A 25,536-nucleotide genomic window follows, 5' to 3' on the forward strand; every position below is an offset into this window, starting at 1 on the left:
GTGGTTTAAATATTAAGATATTTTGATTTATTTTGCGCATTTTGATGGGTAGAAATAACTTTCAGTTCAGAATTTGGACAATAGAAGAATCAAAGTTGAAATCATTAAATGACCTGCACCTTGTCAATTGTGAAAGGCTCACGTGAATTTGGAAAAGTGAACACCAGATTTATTTCCCTCCCTTTGTGACAACAATACGATTAGCCTCATAAACTTGTGTCCTTCTTAACAATTCAATGGCGGCACAGTGATTATCACTGCTGCCTCACAGTGTCAGGAACCCGGGTTCAATTCTGACCTCGGGTGACTGTGTGGAGTTTGCATGTTCTCCCCGTGTCTGCGTGGGTTTCCTCCGGGTGCTCCGGTTTCCTCCCACAGTCCAAAGATATGCAGGTTAGGGTGGGTTGTCCATGAGAAATTGCCCCTTTGTGTCTGAAGATGTGCAGGTTAGGTGGGGTTACAAGGATAGAGCAGGGGAGTGGGCCGAGGTAGGGTGCTGTTTCAATGGGTTGGTAGAGGCTCGATGGGCTGAATGGCCTTCTTCTGCACTGTAGGGATTCTATGGATACTAACTTGAGGAAGAGTTGACAGGAAGAGTTGTGAAAAGCTTAAATGAATTTCACGAGAATTCCTTTGACTGCCGTTGTCTCAGGGATATTAAGCATTTTATTCGGGGTGGAAATCTGGTCCCACAAGAACACAACACACAAGAAGTAGAAGCAGGAGTGGGCCGCCAGGCCCTTCCATCTTGCCCCACCATTCAATACGATCATGGCTGATCAATGCCAGCCTCAACCCCTTTCCTGTGCCATTTCCCCAGAGCCTCGATCTATCAAATATTTATCCACCTCCATTTTAAATACATTGAATAATCCAGCCTTCACCCCCACACCGGGACAGAGAATTCCAGAGATTCACCACCTTCCGGGATAGAGAATTCCAGAGATTCATCACCCTCTGCCAGAAGAAATTCCAACACACCTCAGTGTAAATGACCGGCCCTTTATCTTGTAGCTATGTCCCTTTGTTCGAGGCACTCCCACTGGTGAAAACACCTCACTATCTACCCTGTCGAGCCCCCTCAGGATCTTATATGTTTGAATAAGGTCACCCCTCAGTCTTCTAAACTCCAATGAATGCAGACCCAACCTATTTAGCCTCTGTTGATAGGACAACCCTCTCATCCCAGAAATTAGCCTGGTGGTTCTCCTGGGATGGGGAGGTGCTGGGTGGTGCTAATTAGGCAGTAGTGTGCACTATGGCACCAAGGGTACCTGGGTGAGTGGGTTTTGTGCGAATTAAAATCTATCCTACACCTCCCACCTAAATCAGTCAGCACCATATATTTTGTGTCATTGTAGAGACACAGACGTTTCACCACTTAATCACCTGACTAAAGAGGAAGACTCCTCAAACTTGTTAACCATTTACTTGCCAAGATTGTACCAACAGCTTCTCAGCTACGACGCAGAAGCTTGTGAAGTCAAAGTTCGGTGTAAAGTCGTGCCCTGAATATTTGGCAACCCTAAAGCACACCTCTGCTCATTCCTTTGAGACACCTTTGGGATTCAGTCTTTGGGAAGGGAAGTTACATTAGTGCAGATTACTTGGATAACTAAAAACAAGGTAAGTATTGAGAAGTAGGTCCTACCTCAAGGCATCAAAACTGTCATAGGAACCAACTGTATAGTGCCGGAATAATTTCTTCGCTCTGTCTGTTCGTGTTTCTGCAGAGAGTTGAGAAAGGGAAGTTAAGGTGATTCAAACAAACATCTTATTTACAAAACATGTCATGAAGCAGTTCAGTTCAAAAGAGCCGACTTTTATCAGTGCTCAGATTTCGAGAGCAGACAATTTCTGCCATGTTTCGAAGATGGTCACTCTTCAAAGATCTGGCACAGCCACAATGGGCCAAGTGATCACCGTGATTGGGGTAGCTGAAGTCTTGCTGTCAGTGTCAAAAGTGAGAGGTGGTCCCATTTCAGCGAGCCATGGGACCAGGGAGGCATGCTAGTGCTGGTACCACTATCCAGTCAATAATAGGAGCCCACCCTCTGGAAGGCTCAATCAGAGTGCTCGTAGCTTAGAAGCCTCAGCCATACCACCACAGGAGGTGTTTGCTGAAGTGGTGATCATGGAGAAGGCTCCTCAATGATCGGGAACCCTCACAGGAGGGCAAGTGGGGTCGCTGCACATGATTGGATGGGGGGGTGGGGGCGCAAGGCAGTGGGGAGAGGTCTCTAAGTGTTGACGTTATTTTGAGGGCAGCTGTTGCCAACAGGAGCGCTTCGATGGGCCACAGGGTGCCCAGAAAGGGAGGTCCACCTGGAACCTGCTGGGAGCCATCAGGGTTTACCTGGTGGTCTGATCACATGGTGGCAAACTCTCCCAATGCGAGTGACACTGCTGCATAGGCCAAAAGAGACGCTTATTTGGTTAATCAACACAACTGAGCAGGTTAGGTGGATTGGCAATGCTAAATTACACTAAGTGTCCAAAATATGATAGGTGGGGCGCTGGGTTATGGGGATATGGTGGAGGCATCGGCTTAAGTGGGGTGCTCTTTCCTAAGAGCCGGTGCAACTGATGGGCCAAATGGCCTCCTTTTGCACTGTAAATTCTATGATTCTACATCCGTGAACACATCTGCCAACTGGTCCGTGCTGGTTCTGAGTGCACGACCAGGGACCCCGTCAGGACCCTTCGCTTTCCGAGGGTTCACTTTCAAGAAGGCCGATCTGACTACGGAAGCTGTGAAGGTGGGAATGGGTGTGACTGGGGCTGCTGGGGCGGTTGACAATGTTTTGTTGGATACCTGCTTGAAATGAGCATAGAATGCATTGAGTTCATCAGGGAGTACATGTCTTTAGATTTCAAGCTCTTGTGAAGCATAAATTTAATTGAGGTGAGTTTATACTCTCATACTCATCCCCATCCCAGTTGCGAACTGACTGACCTTAAAAATGGTGATGCTGCAGCAGAAATAGTCTAGGGGCAGGCTGAACAGGCTCAATGTGGGACGTCTGGCCTTCAATGGAAGGAAGTCCCATCCTCCTGAGTTGCTGGCCAATTTAAACGCCACCGGAACTCAGCAGTGAGGGCTGCTGGGACTGCAGGCACCGATAAAAACAAAGGTGTGGATATCAGATCACGTAAGTCTGGAACTGTAGGGTAGGGAGGGCTTAGCCTCCCGAGGGAAGGGCGGGAGGTGGGCGGGAGTCAGGTATTAGAGGCCAGAGGGAAGCTGTTAGGATCCCAGTTGACGTTCTAACTGGACAGGAAGATCCCAGAATGTAACCCTGGCTGAAAAGGTCGTAACCTTTACTTCTTATTAAGCATGAAAAAAATTTGATTATAATCCAATACTCTTTTACTTCCCCCTTATTTTAACAAATGCATCAGATTTAATGATTAACACGGATTACAAAGTACATCTTAATCTACAATGGTCTCATTAACGCACACAAAGTCCCTTTTCAGCCACACAAGGTGATTGTGGTAAGATCCATTTCTATCTGAAAGTAAGTGAATGTTTGTGGATTTCTCCTCAAAATCCCCCCAGATGATTTTGACACTGTGAGCTACCTTCTGTCAGTAAACTCTGCCTTCCCCACCAGTGATTTCAGACTCTGCTTTCAAAAGTCACACTTTTAAATCTTCTTTTAAATTCTGCTTCCCCTCCGCTGCTTCCATGAAGTTTCACTTTCTGGTTTTACACCTCTCCCTTCAAGTTTTCTTTCCTTTAACGGCTTTTACTCCAGCAGGCCAGCCACCAATTTCCAAACTTATTTCAAATAATTCTCCCAAACTGCAGTAATTGTTCACAAACCTTCGAACTACTGCCGCTATCTTTCTGGCCTCTCATGATCCAATGCCTTTTCATCTCTCTGTGACTTTATTGAACAGTAATCTGTTCTGGTTTCCAGTTTCCTCTGATCCATTAACTCCAGACTTCTTGAAAACCTTTCTTCAATTTTCTAGCTTCCTTAACGAGCCTGATGTTAGGTTTTCGGCATCTGTTTTCTTAACCAACTTCATTGTATGGCTTTTCTTCTAGCTAGGCTGAGAGAGACGTTCCCTCTTTAGCCTTCTAAAACCAACTGCTTCCAGAAGAGCCGTAAGAGCTGACTTGTCTCTCACTACCTATCTCAAGCTGCAATTAAATTAATTACACTAAAATTTTAAAAGCTTCTGTACCTTATGAAGCACCAGTTGCTAAGCAACTACTGCTGTTTAATTTACATTTCATGCTGCAACCCACTCTAAGCACAATAGAATTGAAAACAACCCACACACATATAAGCACCTTTTCCAGCCTGAATCTAACCATAGGGTTTGCCCTCCCAGGCACATAAACATTAAATTAAACAATACTCCATTTCTAAAGTTTACCAATAGAAATCGAATTCCCTTAAAATTACCTTTGTTTTCCTAACACAGCACAGAGGGCAGTAAGGTCCTGGGACATGCAGGGAACCAACCTCCCCTTCTGGCCCCTTCCTTCCTGCTTTTTCACCAGAATCAGCAGCTAAAGGTGGGTGGATTAGTGGGAGCCTCACCCATTCTCTATATAATGGGTTTGGCTCAGGGGTGAGTGAGAAAGCAGTGGACGAGCCACCAATCACTGCCCTGAATTGCCAAATACATCCCTGGCGGGGGGGGGGGGGGGCTGTAAAATTCAGCCCTAAAGTCAAGTTGCAAAACTTCAGTTCACGTCCCTCAGCAATAATGACTTACACTGAAACAGCGCCTTCAACACAGTAAACTGCTTCAAAGCACTTACAGAGTCTTAGATATTTACAGCATGGAAACAGGCCCTTCGACCCAGCTTGTCCATGCCGCCCAGTTTCTATCACTAAGCTAGTCCCACTTGTCTGCATTTGGCCCATATCCCTCTGTACCCACCCTGCCCATGTAACTGTCTAACTGCTTTGTAAAGGACAAAATCGTACCCGCCTCTACCACTGCCTCTGGCAGCTCGTTCCAGATACTCACCCACTCTGTGTGAAGAAATTTCCCCTCTGGTCTCTTTTGTATCTCTCCCCTCTCACCTTAAACCTATGCCCTCTAGTTCTAGACTCCTCTACATTTGGGAAAAGGTGTCAACTATCTACCTTATCTATGCTCCTCATTATTTTATAAACCTCTATCACATCACCCCTAAGCCTCCTTCGCTCCAAGGAAAAAAGTCCCAACCTATCCTTATAGCTCAAACCATCAAGTCCTGTTAGCATCTTCGTAAATCTCTTCTGCCCTCTTTCTAGTTTAACAATATCCTTCCTATAATAGGATGACCAGCATGGAAACAGGCCAATGTCTTGTACAACTTCAACAAGACGGCCCAACTCCTGTATTCAATATTCTGACCAATAAAACACAGCATGCTGAATGCCTTCTTCACCCCCTGCCCATCTGTGACTCCATCTTCAAGGAGCAATGAACTTCACAGGAGCATTGTCCATTAACACAAACTCCTAGTATCCTGGCCCCAAATAATTCTCCAACTAACATTACTGAACCGATTATCAGGCTATTGTCATATTTCTGTTGGTGGGAACTTGCTGTGTCTCAATTGGTCATTGTGTAACTGCACTTTGAAAGTAACTTATCAGCTGACAAGTGCTCTGGGTTGTCCAATGATCATGAAACTGCAAATCTTTCCCACTTGTACAGGGCCAACATGTTCCAATCAAGAAAAAGCGGGAGACCAACAAATCCAGTGAACCTTGGATATGGAGGGATATACCGCATCGGATAGGGAGATAAAGGGAGGCTTATGGCAGATATCGAGGGCTCAAAACAGCAGAAGCCCAAGAGGTGCAAGAATGTACAATAGGGAACTTAGAAAGGAAATTAGGAGTGCAAAAAGGGACATGAAACTGGCAGATAAAATAAAGGAAAATCCGAAGCTGTTTTACAAGTACATTAATGGTAAAAGGATAACTAGCGAAAGAGTCAGGCCCTTAAGGACCACAGTGGTAACTTGTGTCTGGAGTCAGAGGATGTAGGTCAGGATCTAAATCTAAATGAATACTTTGTGTCAGTGCTCACTCGTCAGACGGACAGTGTGGGTATAGAAATCAGGGAGGAGGGGGGACAGTGTGGGTATAGAAATCAGGGAGGGGGGACAGTGTGGGTATAGAAATCAGGGAGGGGGGACAGTGTGGGTATAGAAATCAGGGAGGGGGGACAGTGTGGGCATAGAAATCAGGGAGGAGGGGGGACAGTGTGGGTATAGAAATCAGGGAGGAGGTGGGACAGTGTGGGTATAGAAATCAGGGAGGAGGGGGAGCAGTGTGGGTATAGAAATCAGAGAGAAGGGGGGACAGTGTGGGTATAGAAATCAGGGAGAAGGAGGGGGGACAGTGTGAGTATAGAAATCAGGGAGGAGGGGAGACAGTGTGGGTATAGAAATCAGGGAGGAGGGGGGACAGTGTGGGTATAGAAATCAGGGAGGAGGGGGGACAGTGTGGGTATAGAAATCAGGGAGAAGGAGGGACAGTGTGGGTATAGAAATCAGAGAGGAGGGGGGACAGTGTGGGTATAGAAATCAGGGAGAAGGAGGGACAGTGTGGGTATAGAAATCAGGGAGAAGGAGGGACAGTGTGGGTATAGAAATCAGGGAGGAGGGGGAGAGTGTGGGTATATAAATCAGGGAGAAGGAGGGACAGTGTGGGTATAGAAATCAGGGAGAAGGAGGGACAGTGTGGGTATAGAAATCAGGGAGAAGGGGGGACGGTGTGGGTATAGAAATCGGGGAGGAGGGGGGACAGTGTGGATATAGAAATCAGGGAGGAGGGGGGGCAGTGTGGATATAGAAATCAGGGAGAAGGACTGTAATAAAATTAAAGAGATTAACATAGACAGAGAGGAGGTTCTGAGTAATCTGACAATAGACAAATCTCCAGGCCCAGATGAAATGTATCCCAGGCTGCTGAGTGAGGCAAGTGAGGAAATAGCAGGGGGGCTGGCAATAATTTTCAATTCCTCTCTGTCCACAGGAGAGGTGCCGGGGGACTGGCGGATAGACAATGTGGTACCATTATTGAAGCAGGGAGGAAGGGATAAACCAGGAAACTACAGGCTAGTCAGTCTAACCTCCGTGGTGGGGAAACTATTCTGAGACACAGAATTAATCTGCATTTGGAGAGACAGGGATTAATCAAGAACAGTCAGCATGGTTTTGCTAAGGGGAGGTCATGTCTGACCAACTTAGACCATAAGACATAGGAGCAGAATTAGGTCATTCAGCCCATCGAGTCTTCTCCAGCATTCAATCATGGCTGATATTTTTCTTATCCCCATTCTCCTGCCTTCTCCCCATAACCCCTGATCCCCTTATTAATCAAGAACCTATCTATCTCTGTCTTAAAGACACTCAGTGAATTGGCCTCCACAGCCTTCTGCAGCAAAAAGTTCCACATAGTCACCCCCCTCTGGCTGAAGGAATTCCTCCTCATCTCTGTTTTAAAGGATCATCCCTTTAGTCTGAGATGGTGTCCTCTGGTTCTAGTTTCTCCTACAAGTGGAAACATCCTCTCCACATCCACTCAGTCCAGTCCTCACAGTATTCTGTAAGTTTCAATAAGATCCCCCCTCATCCTTCTAAACTCCAATGAGTACAGACCCAGAGTCCTCAACCGTTCCTCATACGACAAGCCCTGCATTCCCAGCATCATTCTTTTGAACTTCATCTGGATCCTCTCCAAGGCCAGCACATCCTTCCTTAGATACGGGGCCCAAAACTGCTGACATTATTCCAAATGGGGTCTATTCCCACTCTCTGTCTTCTGCTAGTCAGCCAATCCTCTATCCATGCCCCTAACACAGGTAGATACCATAAGACCATAAGATAGAGGAGTATAATTAGGCCATTCGGCCCACTGAATCTGCTCCATCATTCGGTCATGGCTGATATGTTTCTCATCCCCGTTCTCCTGCCCTCTCCCCATAACTCCTGATCGCCTTATTAATCAAGAACAGCAGATTTGTGTTTGAAGCGCTGTAACCTACAGAGCTACAGACCAAGAGCTGGAAGGTGGAATTGGACAGAACAGTTCTTTCTTAGAACATGAGAACTAGGAGCTGGAGGCGGCAATTTGGCCTCTCGAACCTGCTCCACTGTTCAAAACGATGATGTCTGATCTCATCCTGGCCTCAACTCCACCATCCTGCCTGTTCTCCGTAACCCTTCAACCCATTACCAATTAAACATCTGTCTAACTCCTCCTCAAATCTACCCACATGTAAAGCATTGTGAGCAGTTCTGGAATCCACATTATAGGAGGGATGGGATAGCTCTGGAAAGGGCTAGGAGAGGAGATTTACCAGGATGTTGCCTGGGTTGGGGAGTTTTAGTTATGAAGAGAGATTAGATAGACTTGGATTATTTTCTTTGGAGCAGAGGAGACTGAGGGGGGATATGATTGAGAGTATAACATTATGAGAGGCATAGATAGAGTAGACATGAAGAAACCTTTCCCCTTGGTGGAGGGATCAATGACCAGGGGGCAGAGATTTAAGGTGAGGGGCAGGAGGTTTAGAGGGGATGTGAGGGGAAACCTTTTCACCCAGAGGGTGGTGGGAGTCTGGAACTCGCTGCCTGAAAGGGGGGTGGAGGCAGAGTCCCTCAGGACATTTCAGAAGTATTTAGATGTTCACTTGTGATCCCAGGGCAGACACGGCTATGGGCCAAGAGCTAGAAAATGGGTTTAGAATACTCGGGGGGGGGGGGGGGGGGGGGGGGGGGGGTGGTTTGCCCGGCGCAGACTCGATGGGCCCCTGATCATTGGCTCCTCAGTACGAAGGGGAAAGGTTTCTTCCTATCCACCCTATCCACATTCCTCATAATTTTATGCAGCTAAACCAGGACCCCCTCAGCCTTCTGTGCTCTCATGATCAATGCTCCACTCAACAAGCCTTGCAGTGTTGTATTAATAATTTTCCATTTTTATCGTCTTCGCCAATGTCAGAAATGTTTGGTACATTCAAATTTCCACGTTTATATGATTGCAAGATGTGGCGTGCATGTGGGCGGCACTTAATAATAATAATAATAATAATCTTTATTAGTATCACAAGTAGGCTTACATTAACACTGCAGTGAGGTTCCTGTGAAAATCCCCTAGCCGCCACATTCCGGCGCCTGTTCGGGTACACAGAGGGAGAATTCAGAATGTCCAATTCACCTAACAGCACATCTTTCAGGACTTGTTGTGACAATGAAGATTATTACTATATGATTTTTTTTCCTGCAGTTCTAAAAGGATTCCATGAGGCACAACAGCCAAAATAGTCATGTAGCATAAAGTGCTTTATTTACTCAGAATGCTAGCAATCATTTCCCCTATTTCATGTGTAGTGGAGGCCACTCAGCCATGAACAATACCAAACAACACAGTTAGATCCAAGTATCAGATTCTGGTGGCGTGGAATGAAATAAATGATCTGACTGTTGACGAATGTTTCCTTTATTTCTGATGCAGGTAAACTCCTCCTTTATCCTGTTTCACCTCCTTCCACTCTTTCCATGGTCCTTCACTCTGAGGAACACTGAACATAAGAAATAGGAGCAGAGGTAGGCCATTCAGCCCTTCCAGCCTGCTCTATCATTCAATAAAGTTGCGGCTGACCTTCTATGTCAATTCCGCCCACCTCCTCAATCCCCACATTCCTCGATTCCCTTGGCGTAAGCAAGCTGGAATATTGCGCACAGTTCTGGAAGGATGTGAACAGGAGTGCAGGAGAGGTTTACAAGGATGGTTCCAGGGATGAGAAACTTCAATATTGAGGGTAGATTAGGAATGTTTACGTTGGAGAGAAGGCGGCAGGGAGGAGATTTGACAGAGATGTTCAATATTATGAGGGGGCTGGACAGAGTAAACAGGGAGAAACTGTTCCCGCTGGTAAAAGGATCAAGGAGGCGAGGGCACAGATTAAAAGTCAAAAGAAGGAAATGTGATGTGAGAAAAAAAAGCTGTGTGTGTGATTTCCCGCTGTTCTCACTAGCGGGAAATTCAGGTCCCAAGCCGGCGCACGGCTTTCCCAGTGACGAGGGACTGTTACCGGGAAATCCATTGGACTATGACAGGGTCGGTAGATCCGGCTGACAGTCCGGCCCTGCTGTAGACAAACACACGGCGGGGGCGGGGGTGGGGGGGTAAATCCCGTCCTATTTCACATGGATAGTGGTTGGGGCCTGGAATGTGTTGTTTGGAAGTATGGTGGAGGCAGGTTCAATCAAGGCATTTGAGAGGGCATTCGATTATTATTTGAATAGGAACAATGTGCGGGGGTGCGGGGAAAAGGCAGGGGAGTGGAGCTTGTCAGTTTCTGTAGACTGGCAAATATGAATGATGCACTACAGAACATCCAGTTTAAATAATTTATTACAACTGCGTGGTAAAGATAACTGGAATAAATAAATCACAAACTACTAACTAACTAACTATTATAGAGTTACGGTAAAATACGTCTATCCACTGACACTACTTACTCCCAACTCCCAGTCTGCCGCAAGGTAAACTTACACTGCCACCTGCTGGTCGGAGGTGGTGTACAATATTATATACAGAATTACTTTATGCATCTCATCAGAGGGTTAGATAGGGTGGACAGTGAGAGTCTTTTTCCTCGGATGGTGATGACCAACACGAGGGGACATAGCTTTAAATTGAGGGGTGATAGATATAGGACAGATGTCAGAGGCAGTTTCTTTACTCAGAGAGTAGTAGGGGTGTGGAACGCCCTGCCTGCAATAGTAGTAGACTCGCCAACTTTAAGGGCATTTAAGTGGTCACTGGATAGACATATGGATGAAAATGGAATAGTGTAGGTCAGATAGGCTTCAGATGGTTTCACAGGTCAGCGCAACATCGAGGGCCGAAGGGCCCGTACTGCGCTGTAGTGTTCTATGTTCTATCACAGCACTAAGTCATGATGTCTGTGGGGTGCCAGTACAGACACGATGGACCAAATGGCCTACTCTGCATCGTAACATTTCTGTGATTCTGGGTGATTCAGTAGATGGTGCAAGAGTGGGCATGAGAGAAAGTGGAGCCTGTGACACTGTATGTGTGAGAAGGCGTGCGAGGAGATTATGAATCTACCAGAGGACCTCGAGTGTGTGAGGCAGCAGTTGAGAGAGAATCGATATGGAACCGGATCACATCGATCAGAATTATTCCAAAGAGCCGAGTACCAAAATTTCCTGTGACTGTATCAGACACGGGTTCAAATCCCCAAGGTACTCCTGAGAAGGAAGCATTCGAATTTCCGAGACGGGCGAGGACGGGGCAGTAAAGGAGGATTATTGCAGCCAGGTGTGGGCTTGGGTCGGGTGCTCTTTCAAAGAGCCGGTGCAGATTCGATGGGCTGAATGGCCTCCTTCTGCACTGGAAATTCTATGACTCTATGGGTGAATGCCTTTGTACCTAACAGCAACAATGAACAAATAGCCGCTCACTAGCTTGTCAGTGATGAGACAAAGAGTTACCATCCGCGAACAAATCCTGGATGATCATTTACAAATAATAAACATAAGGCACCACCTGCTGTCAAAATAAAAACATAGTAGGAAGCTGTATCCACCAGCTGAAACTCAAGGAAGCAGCCAATCAACACTGCGTTTCCTCTATTTATTTAAAAATCTCTTTCTCTGTCTTGATTCCCCAGTCATTTATCTTTCGGTCTTCACAACCGATCCGCTTGTGAATATTTCCTTCTGTTAAATCTGTGGCTCTTACAACAACAATTGCATTTCCATAGGGCCTTTAACTTAGTGAAATGAGCCAAGCTGCCGGGTTTGACACCGAGCCCTGTAAAAAAATCTTTAAGGACTGGTGACTAAAATTAGAAGCAGTCAAGTACGAAAGGTGGAGAAGCAAAGTTTGCGGACGGGGTTGGGGGGGGGGGGGGGGGGGTGCAGGGTGAGGGGGTGGTATTTCAGAGCTCGGGCCTAGCTCGGGCTCCTTCATGACAATTCCCTTATTTCACCTTTCTTTATTTTTGACGTTATCATTTTTGATCCATGGATGCTTAATGGACATGTGTCTCTCAGTCAAGCAGCAGAGAGAATGTGGAATTCAAGAAGTTACCACAGAGAACTCTCTGCTAGTTTTGGACAGGAAAACTCAGACTTTTCAGCACCCAAGAGATGGGGAGGTGGGGGTACTCAGTCCGAGTGGATGGCGGTGGCGAATGAATTGGTCAAAAGGCCGTATTCTGCCCGGTAACAGGTGCAGGTTGGATCCTGGCTGAATGGGATAATTTTCAGAGAGCCAGGGCAAGTTCAGTTTAAATCCTGGACACTCAGGGAAAGGGTTTGCTCCCTCTCCTTCACTTTCGCTGTGAGTTACTGTATTTATGAAACTCCAGAAACCAGAATGAATCTACAATGAACCCATTACAGGCTGCAAACCCAGACCTGGATCTGGAAGGTCTGCTTAAAGACAACCGCCTGCAACAGACTCTTTTTCCTTTTACCAATTATTCTCATCCTCTCCTCCCCTTTGTGTTCATATAGAAACATACACAGAAAATAGAAGCAGGAGGAGGCCATTCAGCCCTTCGAGCCTGCTCCACCATTCATTATGATCATGGCTGATCATCAAGTTCAGTACCCTGATCTCGCCTCCCCCCCCCCCCCCCCCATATCCCCCGATCCCTTTAGCCCCAAGAGCGATATCGAATTCCTTCTTGAAATTACACATTTTGGCCTCAACTACTTTCTGTGGTAGTGAATTCCACAGATTCACCACTCTTTGGGTGAAGAACTTTCTTCTCACCTCAGTCCTAAAAGGTTTACCCCTTATCCCCAAACTATGACCCCTAGTTATGAACTCCCCCACCATTGGGAACATTCCTTCTGAATCTAACCTGCCTAATCCTGTTAGTTTTTATGAGATCCCATCTCACTCTTCTAAACTCCAATGAATATAACCCTAAATGACTTGGTCTCTCATTATATGACCACACAGGACGTTCCACAAATATCCCCTTCCTCAATGTTAGAGGAGCCAAAGCTGAGGCATTCGCAACAATCTTCAGCAGCCGTGCAGAGTGGATGATGCATCTCGGTCTCCTCCGGAAGTCCCCAACATCACAGATGTCAGTCTTGAGCCAATACGATTCACTCCACATGATATCAAGAAACAGCTGAAGGCACTGGATACTGGAAAGGCGATGGGCCCTGACAATATCCCGGCAATAGTACTGAAAACTTGTGCTCCATAACTTGCCATGCCCCTAGCCAAGCTCTTCCAGTACAGCTGCAACACCTCACAAGTGCCAGGCAATGACCATCTCCTACAAGAGAGAATCTGACCATCACCCCTTACCATCCAATGACATTACCATTGCTGAATACCCCACAATCAACATCCTGGGGGTTATTATTGATCAGAAACTGAATTGGACGAGCCACATTAATACTGTGGTTACCAGGGCAGGTCAGAGTAAATCACCTATGGTGAGTAACTCACCTCCTGATCCCCAAATCCTGTCCACCATCTACAAGGCACAGGTCAGGAGTGTAATGGAATACTCTCCACTTGCCGGAATGAATGCAGCTCCAACAACACTCCAGAAGCTCAACACCATCCAGGTGAAAGCAGCCGCTTGATTGCTCCTCCTTCCACAAACATTCACTCCCTCCCCACCGACGCACAGTGGCAGCCGTGTGTACCATCTACAAGATGTGCTGCAGGAACTCACCAAGGTTCCTTAGACAGCACCTTCCAAACCCACGACCACTACCATCTAGAAGGACAAGAGCACCTGGGAACCCCATCACCTGGAGGTTCCCCTCCAAGTCACTCACCACTCTGACTTGGAAATATATTGCCGTTCCTTCACTGTCACTAGAGCAAAATCCTGGAATCCCCTCCCTAACAGCACTGTGGGTGTACCTACACCTCAGGGACTGTGGCTCAAGAGGCAGCTCACTACCATCTTCTGAAGGGCAACTACGAATGGGCAATAAATGCTGGCCTAACCAGCAACGGCCACATTCCATAAAGACATTTTAAATAATAGCCACCTCTCTCAATTTACACCCATTCAAATAATTATCTGCCTTCCAATTTTTGCTGCTGAAGTGGATAACCTCACATTTATCGACCAGACACTGCATCTGCCGTGCATGTGTCCATTCGCTCAACCTTTTATTCCAACCTTTTGCTTCCAGTCTGCTAACAAGCTTTCTATCCATCTGAAGACACTACCTGTAAGCCCATGTGCTTTATCTTTTCATAGTAATCTGCTACGTGAGACCTTGTCAAAAGCCTTCTGAAAGTCTAAATAAACCACCTCCACCAGTTCTCCCTGTTCAACTCTACTAGTTACATTTTTAAAAGATTCTAGTAGATTTGTCAAGCATGATTTTCCTTTCGTAAATCCTTGCTGACTTTGTCTGATTGTACCATTGCTTTCCAAATGCTGTGCTATGAAATCCTTGATAATAAACTCCAACAATTTCCCTACTACTGAGGGGCAGCAGAGTGGTGCAGTGGTTAGCACTGCTGTCTCCTGGGGCTGAAATGTGCAGGGTAGATGGATTGGCCACTCTAAATTGCCCCTTAATTGGAAATTTTAAAAATAACTTCCCGACTACCGAAGTTAGGCTCACTGCTCTGTCGTTCCCTGTTTTCTCTCTGCCTTCTATTTTGAATAGAGGGGTTATATTAGATACCCTCAAATCTGAAGGAACCATTCCAGAGTCCAAAGAATTTTAGAAAATGACCACCAATGGATTCACTATTTCTAGGGCCACTTCCTTAAGTACTCTGGGATGAAGATTATCCGGACCTGGAGATTTGTCCGCCTTCAATCCCATTAATTTCCCCCAAACCATTCCTTTACTAATACTAATTTCCTTCAGCTCCTCACTGAAACTGTCTCTCAGAACTTGCGGTATAATATTCATGTCTTCCTTTGTGAAGACAGAATCTAGGTACGAATTTAGTTCCTCAACCAGTTCTTTGTTCTCCGTTATGGATTCCACTATTCCTGACTGTAAGGGGCTGACATTCGTTTTGTATCAATCTTTTTCTAATTACACATCGATAGAAACTTTTACAGTCAGTTTTTTTGTTCCCCACTATCTTCCTTTCATATTGTATTTTCCCCTTCTTAATCAATCACTTGGTCTGCCTTTTCTGATTGTTCCCAATCCCCAGGTCTATTGTTTATCTCTTTTGTGTGTGTATATAGAGGGTGGGGGACAAGTTAAAGTGGGGGATGAAGAATTAGATAATAGTTATCCAATGCTATTTGCTGCATATTTCATCATAGCTCTTTGTATAAACAACAAGTAATTGTATTTAAATTTACAAACCAGGTGACTGTAATTATTGGGCTTACGATTTTGAGTATTTTTCAAAGAATAATTGATCAATTTAATTGTGTGGTGACTCTGGGTCAAGTGGGGCTGGAATTGACCGCTGCCTAGCCCAGGATGTCGTGACAATATGGAAGAGTCTGGATTTGAAGATGTGCCGAGATTCTGAGTTTCAAGATGATTGTCGGACTGGAGGAGGTCACAGTGTTGGGAGGACAAGACAAGAGAAGGATTTGGAAGCTAGGGTCTGCTGGACCAGAAGCCAATATAGGTCAGCGGGCACCGGGGGTGATGGGTGAACAGGACCTGGTGCGAGTTAAGGTACAAACTGCAGAAGCTTGGATGATTTAATATATATGGAGTGTGTGAGGTCAGAGGACAGCCAGAAGGTCAGTGGACCAGTCATTTCCACAGGTAACACAGGCATGGATGAGGGTTTCAAAGCTTTCAGACAAGGGCTGAGGTGGGTGATCAACAATGGACACTGCAATACGCCAGATGTCATCATTTTCTCTCTCAATTAAAACAGAATACCTGCCAATATCTGTAACGGCATATACAAGTCTGATTTTTAAAATAATTCTTGTTTAATGAGAGGTGGGTCTTACTGGCAAGACCGTCATTGCTTACTTGGTAACAGAGATATCATAGATTCATAGAATCGCTACAGTGCAGAAGGAGGCCATTTAGCCCATCAAGTCTGCACCAACCCTCTGAAAGAGCACCCCACCCGAGCTCACTACCCCCACCCCCCCCCCCTCCCCCCCCACCCCCCTCTCCCCCCCCCCCCCCCCCCCCCCCCCCACCACCCCAATAAGCCCTTAACCAAACCTACACTAAATGGAAATTTATCACGGCCAATCCACCTAACCTGCACATCTTTGGACTGTGTGGGAAATCAGAACACTCGGTGGAAACCCACGCACACACAGGGAGAAAGTGCAAACTCCACACAAACAGTCATCCAAGGCCAGTGCTAACCACTGTGCCACCATACCGCCGGTCCTCCTTAATATTTTGTGGGTTGTCGAGCACAAACTGCTTGCTCACCAGTTACCTATTGAGATGCCTAATGCAACATTGTTATGATTGCTGGAGATTCCCTGGAGTGTAGATAATTTATGGGGGACTGATGTTTCATCCTAGCTAAGCAGTTCATGGAGCATGGTGGGGAACAGATGATATAATTAATGGGAGCAGCCATGTCTGTAGCAAGCAATTTTTGTTGCAGGACCTTTTAATGACAGAGACTGAAGGATCTGCAGGGTGTTCCTGACCGGGTCTTTCTCCCTCTTTTCAAGAAAGCTTGTGTAAGGGACCTTCATGTTTATCCCCTGTTTGTTCCCTAATTTTCCCTTTATTTTATTTTTGCTGCTGCATTTTTGGTCCATGGATGATTTACGGGTATGTGTCTTTAAGGCAGCCTCTACCTTTAATTCAAGCAGAGGTAAGCAGTGGCCTGTGCCTTTAACAGAAGTCTGAGCAGGTTTGGACTGGACTTGTAGAGTGACCGGCGCCAATGACAGAGATTGGCTGGGATTGATTTGACTGACGGTCAATGAATTGGTCCAAAAGGCTGTGCACTGCCCAGTCACAGGTGACGATTGGATCTGAGCCCACTGGAATGTTTTCAGGGCCATGTGATTTTCGGTTTTGGTTTCCGTTTGACTCCTGGCAGCTCAGAGAGAAGACCCACTCTCTCTAACCTGTTTCTGGAGAAAAACAGTGGGAAAAGTCCAACATGTTTAGGAGAAACTTCTTCACCCAAAGGGTTGTGAATCTATGGAATTCCTTGCCGAGTGAAGCAGTTGAGGCTCCTTCATTGAATGTTTTTAAGGTAAAGATAGATAGTATTTTGAAGAATAAAGGGATTAAGGGTTATGGTGTTCAGGCCAGAAAGTGGAGCTGAGTCCACAAAAGATCAGCCATGATCTCATTGAATGGCGGAGCAGGCTCGAGGGGCCAGATGGCCAACTCCTGCTCCTAGTTCTTATGTTCTTATGTTCTTCTGTTTGTTTCAAACACTAGCTTTCGGAACACTGCTCCTTCCTCAGGTGAGGAAAACGCAAAGTGAAAAAGAGTACTTGATTCAGATGATGGTCCTGAATCAAAGACTCTTTTTCACTTACGGTTTTCCCATTCACCTGAGGAAGGAGCTGCGCTCTGAAAGCTAGTGATTCGAAACAAACCATTTGGACTTTAACCTGGTGTTGTAAGACTTCTTACTGTGCTCACCCCAGTCCAACGCCGGCATCTCCACATCATTTCTCAGGAAAGGCTGCATTTCTGAACTAGCAGAGAGCCTGGATTAATCTGGTTACAGGGAACCATTACAGGCTGCGCAGGTAAAGTTCAGAATCTGCTAACTCTCCTCAGAAAACCTGGTGTGAATCGACTATATTTCTTCAGAAGGCCTGATCCTGTGAGCACTATCTTTTGTACACCACAGAGGCCTCAAGACGAAACATGAACTGAAAGCAACTTGTGATGAAATAAAGTCTCTACCTCTCCCAGAAAGGTGTAAGTATGGTGCCAGTACGGGCTGCAACATAGACTGTAATCTACAAGCTCACTGTGAAGAGAACATGCTCAGAACCATCATCTGAATCAAAGACTCTTTTTCACTTCCGGTTTCCCCACTTTTCCACCCCTCTATGTTTGTCTTCTGGTGTGTGTGGAGAGGGTGGGGAGACAAGTTACAGTCGGAGTTATGTACTTATTAATATTTAACCAACTGTATCCGCTGCATATTTCATCATTAATCTTGTTATAAATAAACAGTAATTGTGTTGCAACTTACAAACCTGGTGACTGGAATTATTGGGTAGCCAAGGGGCAAAGGGATTGCTATAAGTTTTAATAGTTCATTTGCTTGTGTTGTGACTCCAGGGCGCATGGAGCTGGAATTGACAGTACACTAGCCCCAGGGTGATGCAACACTCTACCCAGGAGTACAGCAAGTATCCCTGTGTTTGCTAACTTGATATGCCAGTAGCTACCAGGGGCTGGTTTAGCTCACCAGGCTAAATCGCTGGCTTTGAAAGCAGACCAAGCGTGCCAGTAGCACAGTTCGATTCCCGTACCAGCCTCCCTGGGCAGGCGCCGGAATGTGGCGACTAGGGGCTTTTCACAGTAACTTCATTGAAGCCTACTCGTGACAATAAGCAATTTTCATTTCATTTTTAACCTGTAATGAGCTTTCCTTCATTGGATATAGAGAAGGCGTAAGTTAGCAGTTTAAGTGTTTCCTTTTGTTTTAAGAGTTGTTCAACTGTTAATTGAAAAGCTACTTTCTGTGATGTCAATGTGGTCACTCCTGTGTTAATAATAAAGTTGTTTTAATACAACAAATTCCTATTTGTCAGTGAAATTACTCCTGGAGGAAAACACCCGTTCCTCACAGTTTTAGAAATTGAAAAGGTTGTTGGGATTGTTCAGGGCAATTTAGCATGGCCAATCCACCTAACCTGCACAACTTTGGACTATGGGAGGAAACCGGAGCACCCGGAGGAAACCCACGCAGACATGATGAGAACGTTCAGACTCCGCACAGACAGTGACCCAAGCCGGGGCCCTGGAGCTGCGAAGCAACAGTGCTAACCACTGTGCTACCGTGCCACCCTGAATAAGTTTGGATTTTCTGACAACCTAATTGACCTTTTCTAGGATCAAATCTTCCTTCACCGAATCCATAAAATTCACAGTACAGAAGGAGGCCATTCAGCCCATCGAGTCTGCACCGGCTCTTGGAAAGAGCACTCGGCCTAAGCCCATACCTCCACCCTATCGCCATAACCCAGTAACCCCACCTAACCTTTCGTACAGTAAGGACAATTTATCACGGCCAATCCACCTAACCAGCACATCTTTGGACTGTGGGAGGAAACCGGAGCACCCGGAGGAAACCCACGCACACACGGGGAGAACGTGCAAGTTTCACAAGTTTCTATGAAGAGCTGTTGGACTCGCCAGCCACCAAAGAGCTCTCCAGAAATGAAGAGGAAAAACCTGTTGAATTTCATGCTTATTTTCAGTTACTTTGTCCCAATGGTTATCTATCGTCCTATTACCTAACTGATCAAGATAGAAATGTAATTCCACCCTGTGTAAATGTGAGAACTGAAATGGAATACAGAATGTGCCGGAACCGCACAGCAGGCTGGCACCAGCGGATAGGCCCTGCTGTGACAAGGCTCGGCAGCTGGAACATTAACCCATCTCTTCCTTTCACAGAGCCTGACAGAGCTGCTGTGCACTTCCGGCACTTTCTGTATTTACTCAAACTGTGTGGCCTCTTGTCTTCCCCTCACTCACCGGCAAAGTGCTGGGGCAGACCAGCTGAGTCTGTCTGTGCAAAAGCTGTTAGTGAAATAAACTGGCAAAAGTCACGCTAAACAATTAAATAGCAGCCAGAAAATGAAAGATCTGTGATGGAAATAAAAGAAATAAAGAGGATGGGGAACTGAAAGGATGATGGACAAAGGGGCAGCATTTGGAATTGAGCAGGAGAGTTCTCTCAAAGGCACGCCACAGGTTTAATGGCTTCTCTCTGTGCTGTAATTTTCTCTAACTCCAAAATCAATGTTTGAATGGTCGAGCAGGTCTGGCGAGGCCACAAGGCCCTAGTCCTGCTCCTATATTTTATATTCTCAGGTATGTACAGATTTAAAGCTTGGCTAAAATGGCAATCAGCAATACAGCATCTTCTGCTTGTGATCCAGGGAGCAGGAAATGCGCAGTTGATAAAAGAAAAGGTCTAATTGGTGTACAATGTATTGAGGGGTAGATCAAGCAAAACGTGAATGTCATATTTGAAATAATTGACAAATTAATTCCAGTCAGGAAGTTGGAAAATCGCAATCTCCTACCGGACACTTCCACCAAGTTCAGAAGTGGAGATGCCGGCGTTGGACTGGGGTGGGCACAGTGAGAAGTCTCACAACACCCGATTACAGTCCAACAGGTTTGTTTGGAGTCACTAGCTTTCAGAGCACAGCTCCTCACCACCGACAACTGTCAATCTCCAGACGCAATTCTACATCCGCTTCACCCTGGGTCACAACATCTTCACCTTCGGCAACCAGTTCTTCATCCAGACACATGGAACAGCCATGGGGACCAAATTCACACCTCAACACACCAACATCTTCATGCACAAGTTCGAACAAGACCTCTTCACCGCACAGGATCTTCAACTGACGCTATACACCAGATTAAAAAAAGATTCACCTGATGAAGGAGCTGTGCTCCGAAAGCTAGTGACTCCAAACAAACCTGTTGGACTTTAACCTGGTGTGTAAGACTTCTTATCAAGTCCAGAAGAGTTGAGCAGCTTGGACAAATGTGACCCCGGTAACAGCTCACTGTCAGCTCCATTGAGCACACTGCGCTCTCCAGGGAGAATAATCAAATTATTTCTTGCCCCAGTGATCCGATATCCTCCATCCTACACGTTAAGTAAGATGTGATTTTCCTCTCTTCGCTCTCCCAATTGTTCACAAACAGCCACGTTCTCAATGAGCTAAAGTAGGCCAGTCACTATTTTTGCAAATAATTGTTTTTCACTTTAATATGCAGTAATGTATTGATTCCACATGTGCTGAGGTAAATCATAGAATCATAGAATTTACAGTGCAGAAGGAGACCATTCGGCCCATCAAGTCTGCACCAGCCCTTGGAAAGAGCACTTACATTAGCCCACACCACCACCCTATTTCATTTGTGATGTAGAACAAGGCCAGCAACGTGGGTTCACTTCCCGTACCAGCTGAGAATTCTGAATTCTCCCTCCGTGTACCCGAACAGGCGCCGGAATGTGGCGACTTGGGGCTTTTCACAGTAACTTCATTGCAGTGTTAATGTAAGCCTACTTGTGACAATAAAGATTATTTATTTTTTATTTATCCCCGGAACCCAGTAACCCCACGAAGGGTAATTTAGCATGGCCAATCCACCTACCCCACAAATCTTTGGACTGTGGGAGGAAACTGGAGCACCCGGAGGAATCCCACGCAGACACGGGGAGAATGTGCAGACTCCGCACGGACAGTGACCCAAGCTGGGAATCGAACCTGGGACCCTGGAGCTGTGAAGCCACTTCATCACAATGTGTCAATTAAAAAATGGATTGTTCCTTCTTCAGCAAGGACCTGGGCCAGGATTTTTAGGACGGTCGAGTTTCCCTACCCACTAAGTGAAGAGTGAGCAGGGATGTGTTTCCCATCGACACTGTTTTCACCAGTTATTTAACACTCCAATGAGTGTTAATGAGCTGGGGGCATGCCCCACACCCTTCACTTCGAAGAAAGTCCCACCTCAGAGAGCTGCTGCCCAATCCCATTGATTCGCAGCTCTCAGCTCTGCAGCACCAGGAGCTGCAGTGGCCAGGACAGGGACTGCAAGTGGTTCCTCAGTTAGAGAGCGAACATAAGAACATAAGAACTAGGAGCAGGAGTAGGCCATCTGGCCCCTCGAGCCTGCTCCGCCATTCAATAAGATCATGGCTGATCTTTTGTGGACTCAGCTCCACTTTCCCGCCCGAACACCCTTAATCCCTTTATTCTTCAAAAAACTATCTATCTCTATCTTAAAAACATTTAATGAAGGGGCCTCAACTGCTTCGCTGGGCAAGGAATTCCATAGATTCACAACCCTTTGGGTGAAGAAGTTCCTCCTAAACTCAGTTCTAAATCTACTTCCCCTTATTTTGAGGCTATGCCCCCTAGTTCTGCTTTCACCCGCCAGTGGAAACAACCTGCCCGCATCTATCCTATCTATTCCCTTCATAATTTTATATGTTTCTATAAGATTCCCTCCTCATCCTTCTAAATTCCAACGAGTACAGTCCAAGTCTACTCAACCTCTCCTCATAATCCAACCCCTTCAACTCTGGGATTAACCTAGTGAATCTCCTCTGCACACCCTCCAGCGCCAGTACGTCCTTTCTCAAGTAAGGAAACCAAAACTGAACACAATACTCTAGGTGTGGCCTCACTAACACCTTATACAATTGCAACATAACCTCCCTAGTCTTAAACTCCATCCCTCTAGCAATGAAGGACAAAATTCCATTTGCCTGCTTAATCACCTGTTGCACCGGTAAACCAACTTTTTGCGACTCATGCACTAGCACACCCAGGTCTCTCTGCACAGCGGCATGCTTTAATATTTTATTGTTTAAATAATAATCCCGTTTGCTGTTATTCCTACCAAAATGGATAACCTCACATTTGTCAACATTGTATTCCATCTGCCAGACCCGAGCCCATTCACTTAACCTATCCAAATCCCTCTGCAGACTTCTAGTATCCTCTGCACTTTTTGCTTTACAGAACAAAGAACAATAGAGCACACGAATAGGCCCTTCGGCCCTCCAAGACTGTACTGGTCAGAGTCTCAGGGTTCCAGAAACGACTATATTTTAGGGGTCTAGGGATGGGCAGCATTTGGGAGACCGGGGAGGGTGGGCAGAGACTGTTCATGGAAGCAAAGCTTCTTTTCCAAGGCCACTTCTAAAGGAATGCACAACCTGCACCAATTTCCTTGAGCTGACTCTCCTCAGGTCGACGAGGCTCACTGAGACCAGCTCTCTGCCGACAAGTGGAGTTCTTTTACTTACATCTTTTTGAGATTGATTTGCGATCACGTTGATGGGATTTCTTTAATTAGGCATGAATGCTCCCTGGTGATACTCACTGAAAGTTAGATAGTGCACTGTTCTATAATGACTGGTGTGTCATTCTGTATACTGCACAATATTATCCTCTTTGTAAGTTGGCGTTGTGTTTAAGACAGCCTATCTCTTTAAGGTCACAAGAACTAATTGCTGCAAATTAACTGACTCTAGAGCTGATCAATTGCTGCACGTGAAAGGGATGTTTCCTGTTGGAAAATGTTTGGAAATTTCTGTCTCAAAGGCAGGAAGCATGGAATGAAATGACAGATGTCTCTTTCATACTTGTGCTCAAGCATGGAACCTAAAGTTTGGAAAAATGTTCTCAAAACCTTCATATAGATGTAACAATGATAGCATGTGCATTCAACCATGGTGTATCACTCATAAGGTGGATTTATAAATGAAGGGTCAGACAATAATATTGACATGAGTTACAATTGATTACAATTAGGTATCAACCCCTGTGCAGACAATTGGCATCTCTTTTCCATGTAGTATGTAGACTGCACAAATCTTGAGCAGAACATATCTCTGAGCAGAGATACCAGGGCAGTTAAACTGTTGCTCCGGCAGTGCAAAATGTGTTTATGATGGTCTAGCTATATTACTGTGCCTCATTAGGTACACTTGGATTGACGTTAATTTAACATTTCAGTAACGAGATTAATAGATTATGTTGGGTTGGGTTACCAAAGAATAACTGCCGCACATGTTTACGCCAACGTAAAATGTGACTTTGTATTTCTTACAATAATTTCCACTCCTGTCGCTGAACCCGCCCCACAAACAGGAGTGAGAAATCCCAGCCATAGTGAAAGAAAATGAGTTATGGTGAACCTTTGTACAACACAGGTTCCACCTGAACTGATGTATTGTGTCCAATTCTGGTATTGTACCTTAGGAAGAAGGAAGGCTTTAGAGAGAGTACAGGGAAGATTTCTGGGAATGGTTCCAGGGATGGGCTCTTTAGTTACGCGGAGAGATTGGCCTTGTCTCCTTGGGGAAGAGAAGGTTGAAATTAAATCAGATACAAGTGTTCAGAATTGTGTGGGATCTACTCGGGAGTAGATAGCGAGAAACTTCCCATTGATGAAAGGGTCGAGAAGCAGAATATGCCAATTTAAGGTGATTGGCGTAAGAGCCAAAAGCAACATGAGAAAAAACAGTTTTACACAGCGTGGTTAGATTCTGGAATGTACTGCCTGAGCGATTGGTGGGAGCACATTCAGTTGTGGCTTTCAAATAGGAATCAGACAAGCGCCTGAAGAGAAAAGGAAATGGAGGGAGATGGGTAAAGAGCAAGGGAGTGGGACTAGAGCTGTTCTTGCAGAAAGCTCGCATGGACACAATGGACTGAATAGGCATCTCTGTGCCTTAACCATTCTATGATTCTACCACTGGATCTGCCACTTAATCCCAGCTATTAAAGATTCATGAAGCAGAGAGAGAAATGCTGATAAGAGGGGCAGGTCATATTGCAGAAACCAATTGTTCTTGCAACAAGAGAATTGGATTTAACATCTTTTTTAAAAATAAATTTAGATTATCCAATTATTTTTTCCAATTAAGGGGGCAATTTAGCGTGGCCAATCCACCTACTCGGCACATTTTTGGGTTGTGGGGGCGAAACCCACGCAGACACGGGGAGAATGTGCAAACTCCACACGGACAGTGACCCAGAGCTGGGATCGAACCTGGGACCTCAGCTCCGTGAGGAAGCTGTGCTAACCACTGTGCCACCGTGCTGCCCTGGATTTAACATCTTTTAGCAAAAATTGACATTGGTCCGACAGACTGGGCTAGTGTGGAGTCAATTCCAGCCCCCCCCCTGACCCGGAGTCACAACTGAATGAACAAATAATCCTTAGAAAAGTACCCCAAGTATTTGTCCCTTGGCTGCCCAATAAGTACGGCCACCAGGTTTGTCAATGTAAACACAGTGGGCGCGATTCTCCGCTCCCCACGCCGGGTGGGAGAATCGCAGGGGGGCCCCCCGACGAATTTCATGACCCCCTGGCGCCCCCCGCGATTCTCTCACCCCCGCTCAGAAGAACCGCCGCTCGCCGATTTTCACGGCTACCGGCGATTCACCGACCCGGATGGGCCGAGCGGCCTGCCGTCCATGACTGTTTCTCAACGGCGGCAACCACACCTGGTCGCTGCCGTCGTGAAAACGCCGTGAGATGTCCGTTCGGGGCTTGTGGGGGGCCTGGTGGGGACTGAGCACCATGACTGTGCTTGGGAGGGGACAGGCCCGCGATCGGTGCCCACCGATCGTCAGGCCGGCATCTCAATGGGACGCACTATTCCCCCTCCGCCGCCCCGCAAGGGGCTGGTTTACCTCATTGGGCTACATTGCTGGCTTATAAAGCAGACCAAGCAGGCCAGCAGCACGGTTCGATTCCTGTACCAGCCTCCCCGGACAGGCGCCGGAATGTGGCGACTAGGGGCTTTTCACAGTAACTTAATTGAAGCCTACTCGTGACAATAAGCGATTTTCATTTCATTTCATTGTCATTTTCAA

At 46.1% G+C, this 25,536-nt stretch overlaps 1 protein-coding gene across 1 annotated transcript in view; it reads right to left on the reverse strand.

The window, feature by feature from the left end:
- The window catches only part of shank2b (SH3 and multiple ankyrin repeat domains 2b), a 1,049,335-nt gene that overhangs the window by 481,206 nt on the left and 542,593 nt on the right, over nt 1-25,536 (reverse strand). The window contains exon 14 of the mRNA XM_038808421.1: nt 1,652-1,727. Coding sequence (XP_038664349.1) covers nt 1,652-1,727 — 76 coding nt within the window. The remainder of the gene's footprint in view (nt 1-1,651; nt 1,728-25,536) is intronic.

This window comes from Scyliorhinus canicula, chromosome 9 (genome assembly GCF_902713615.1).
Source record: "Scyliorhinus canicula chromosome 9, sScyCan1.1, whole genome shotgun sequence".
NCBI classification, from domain to species: domain Eukaryota; kingdom Metazoa; phylum Chordata; class Chondrichthyes; order Carcharhiniformes; family Scyliorhinidae; genus Scyliorhinus; species Scyliorhinus canicula.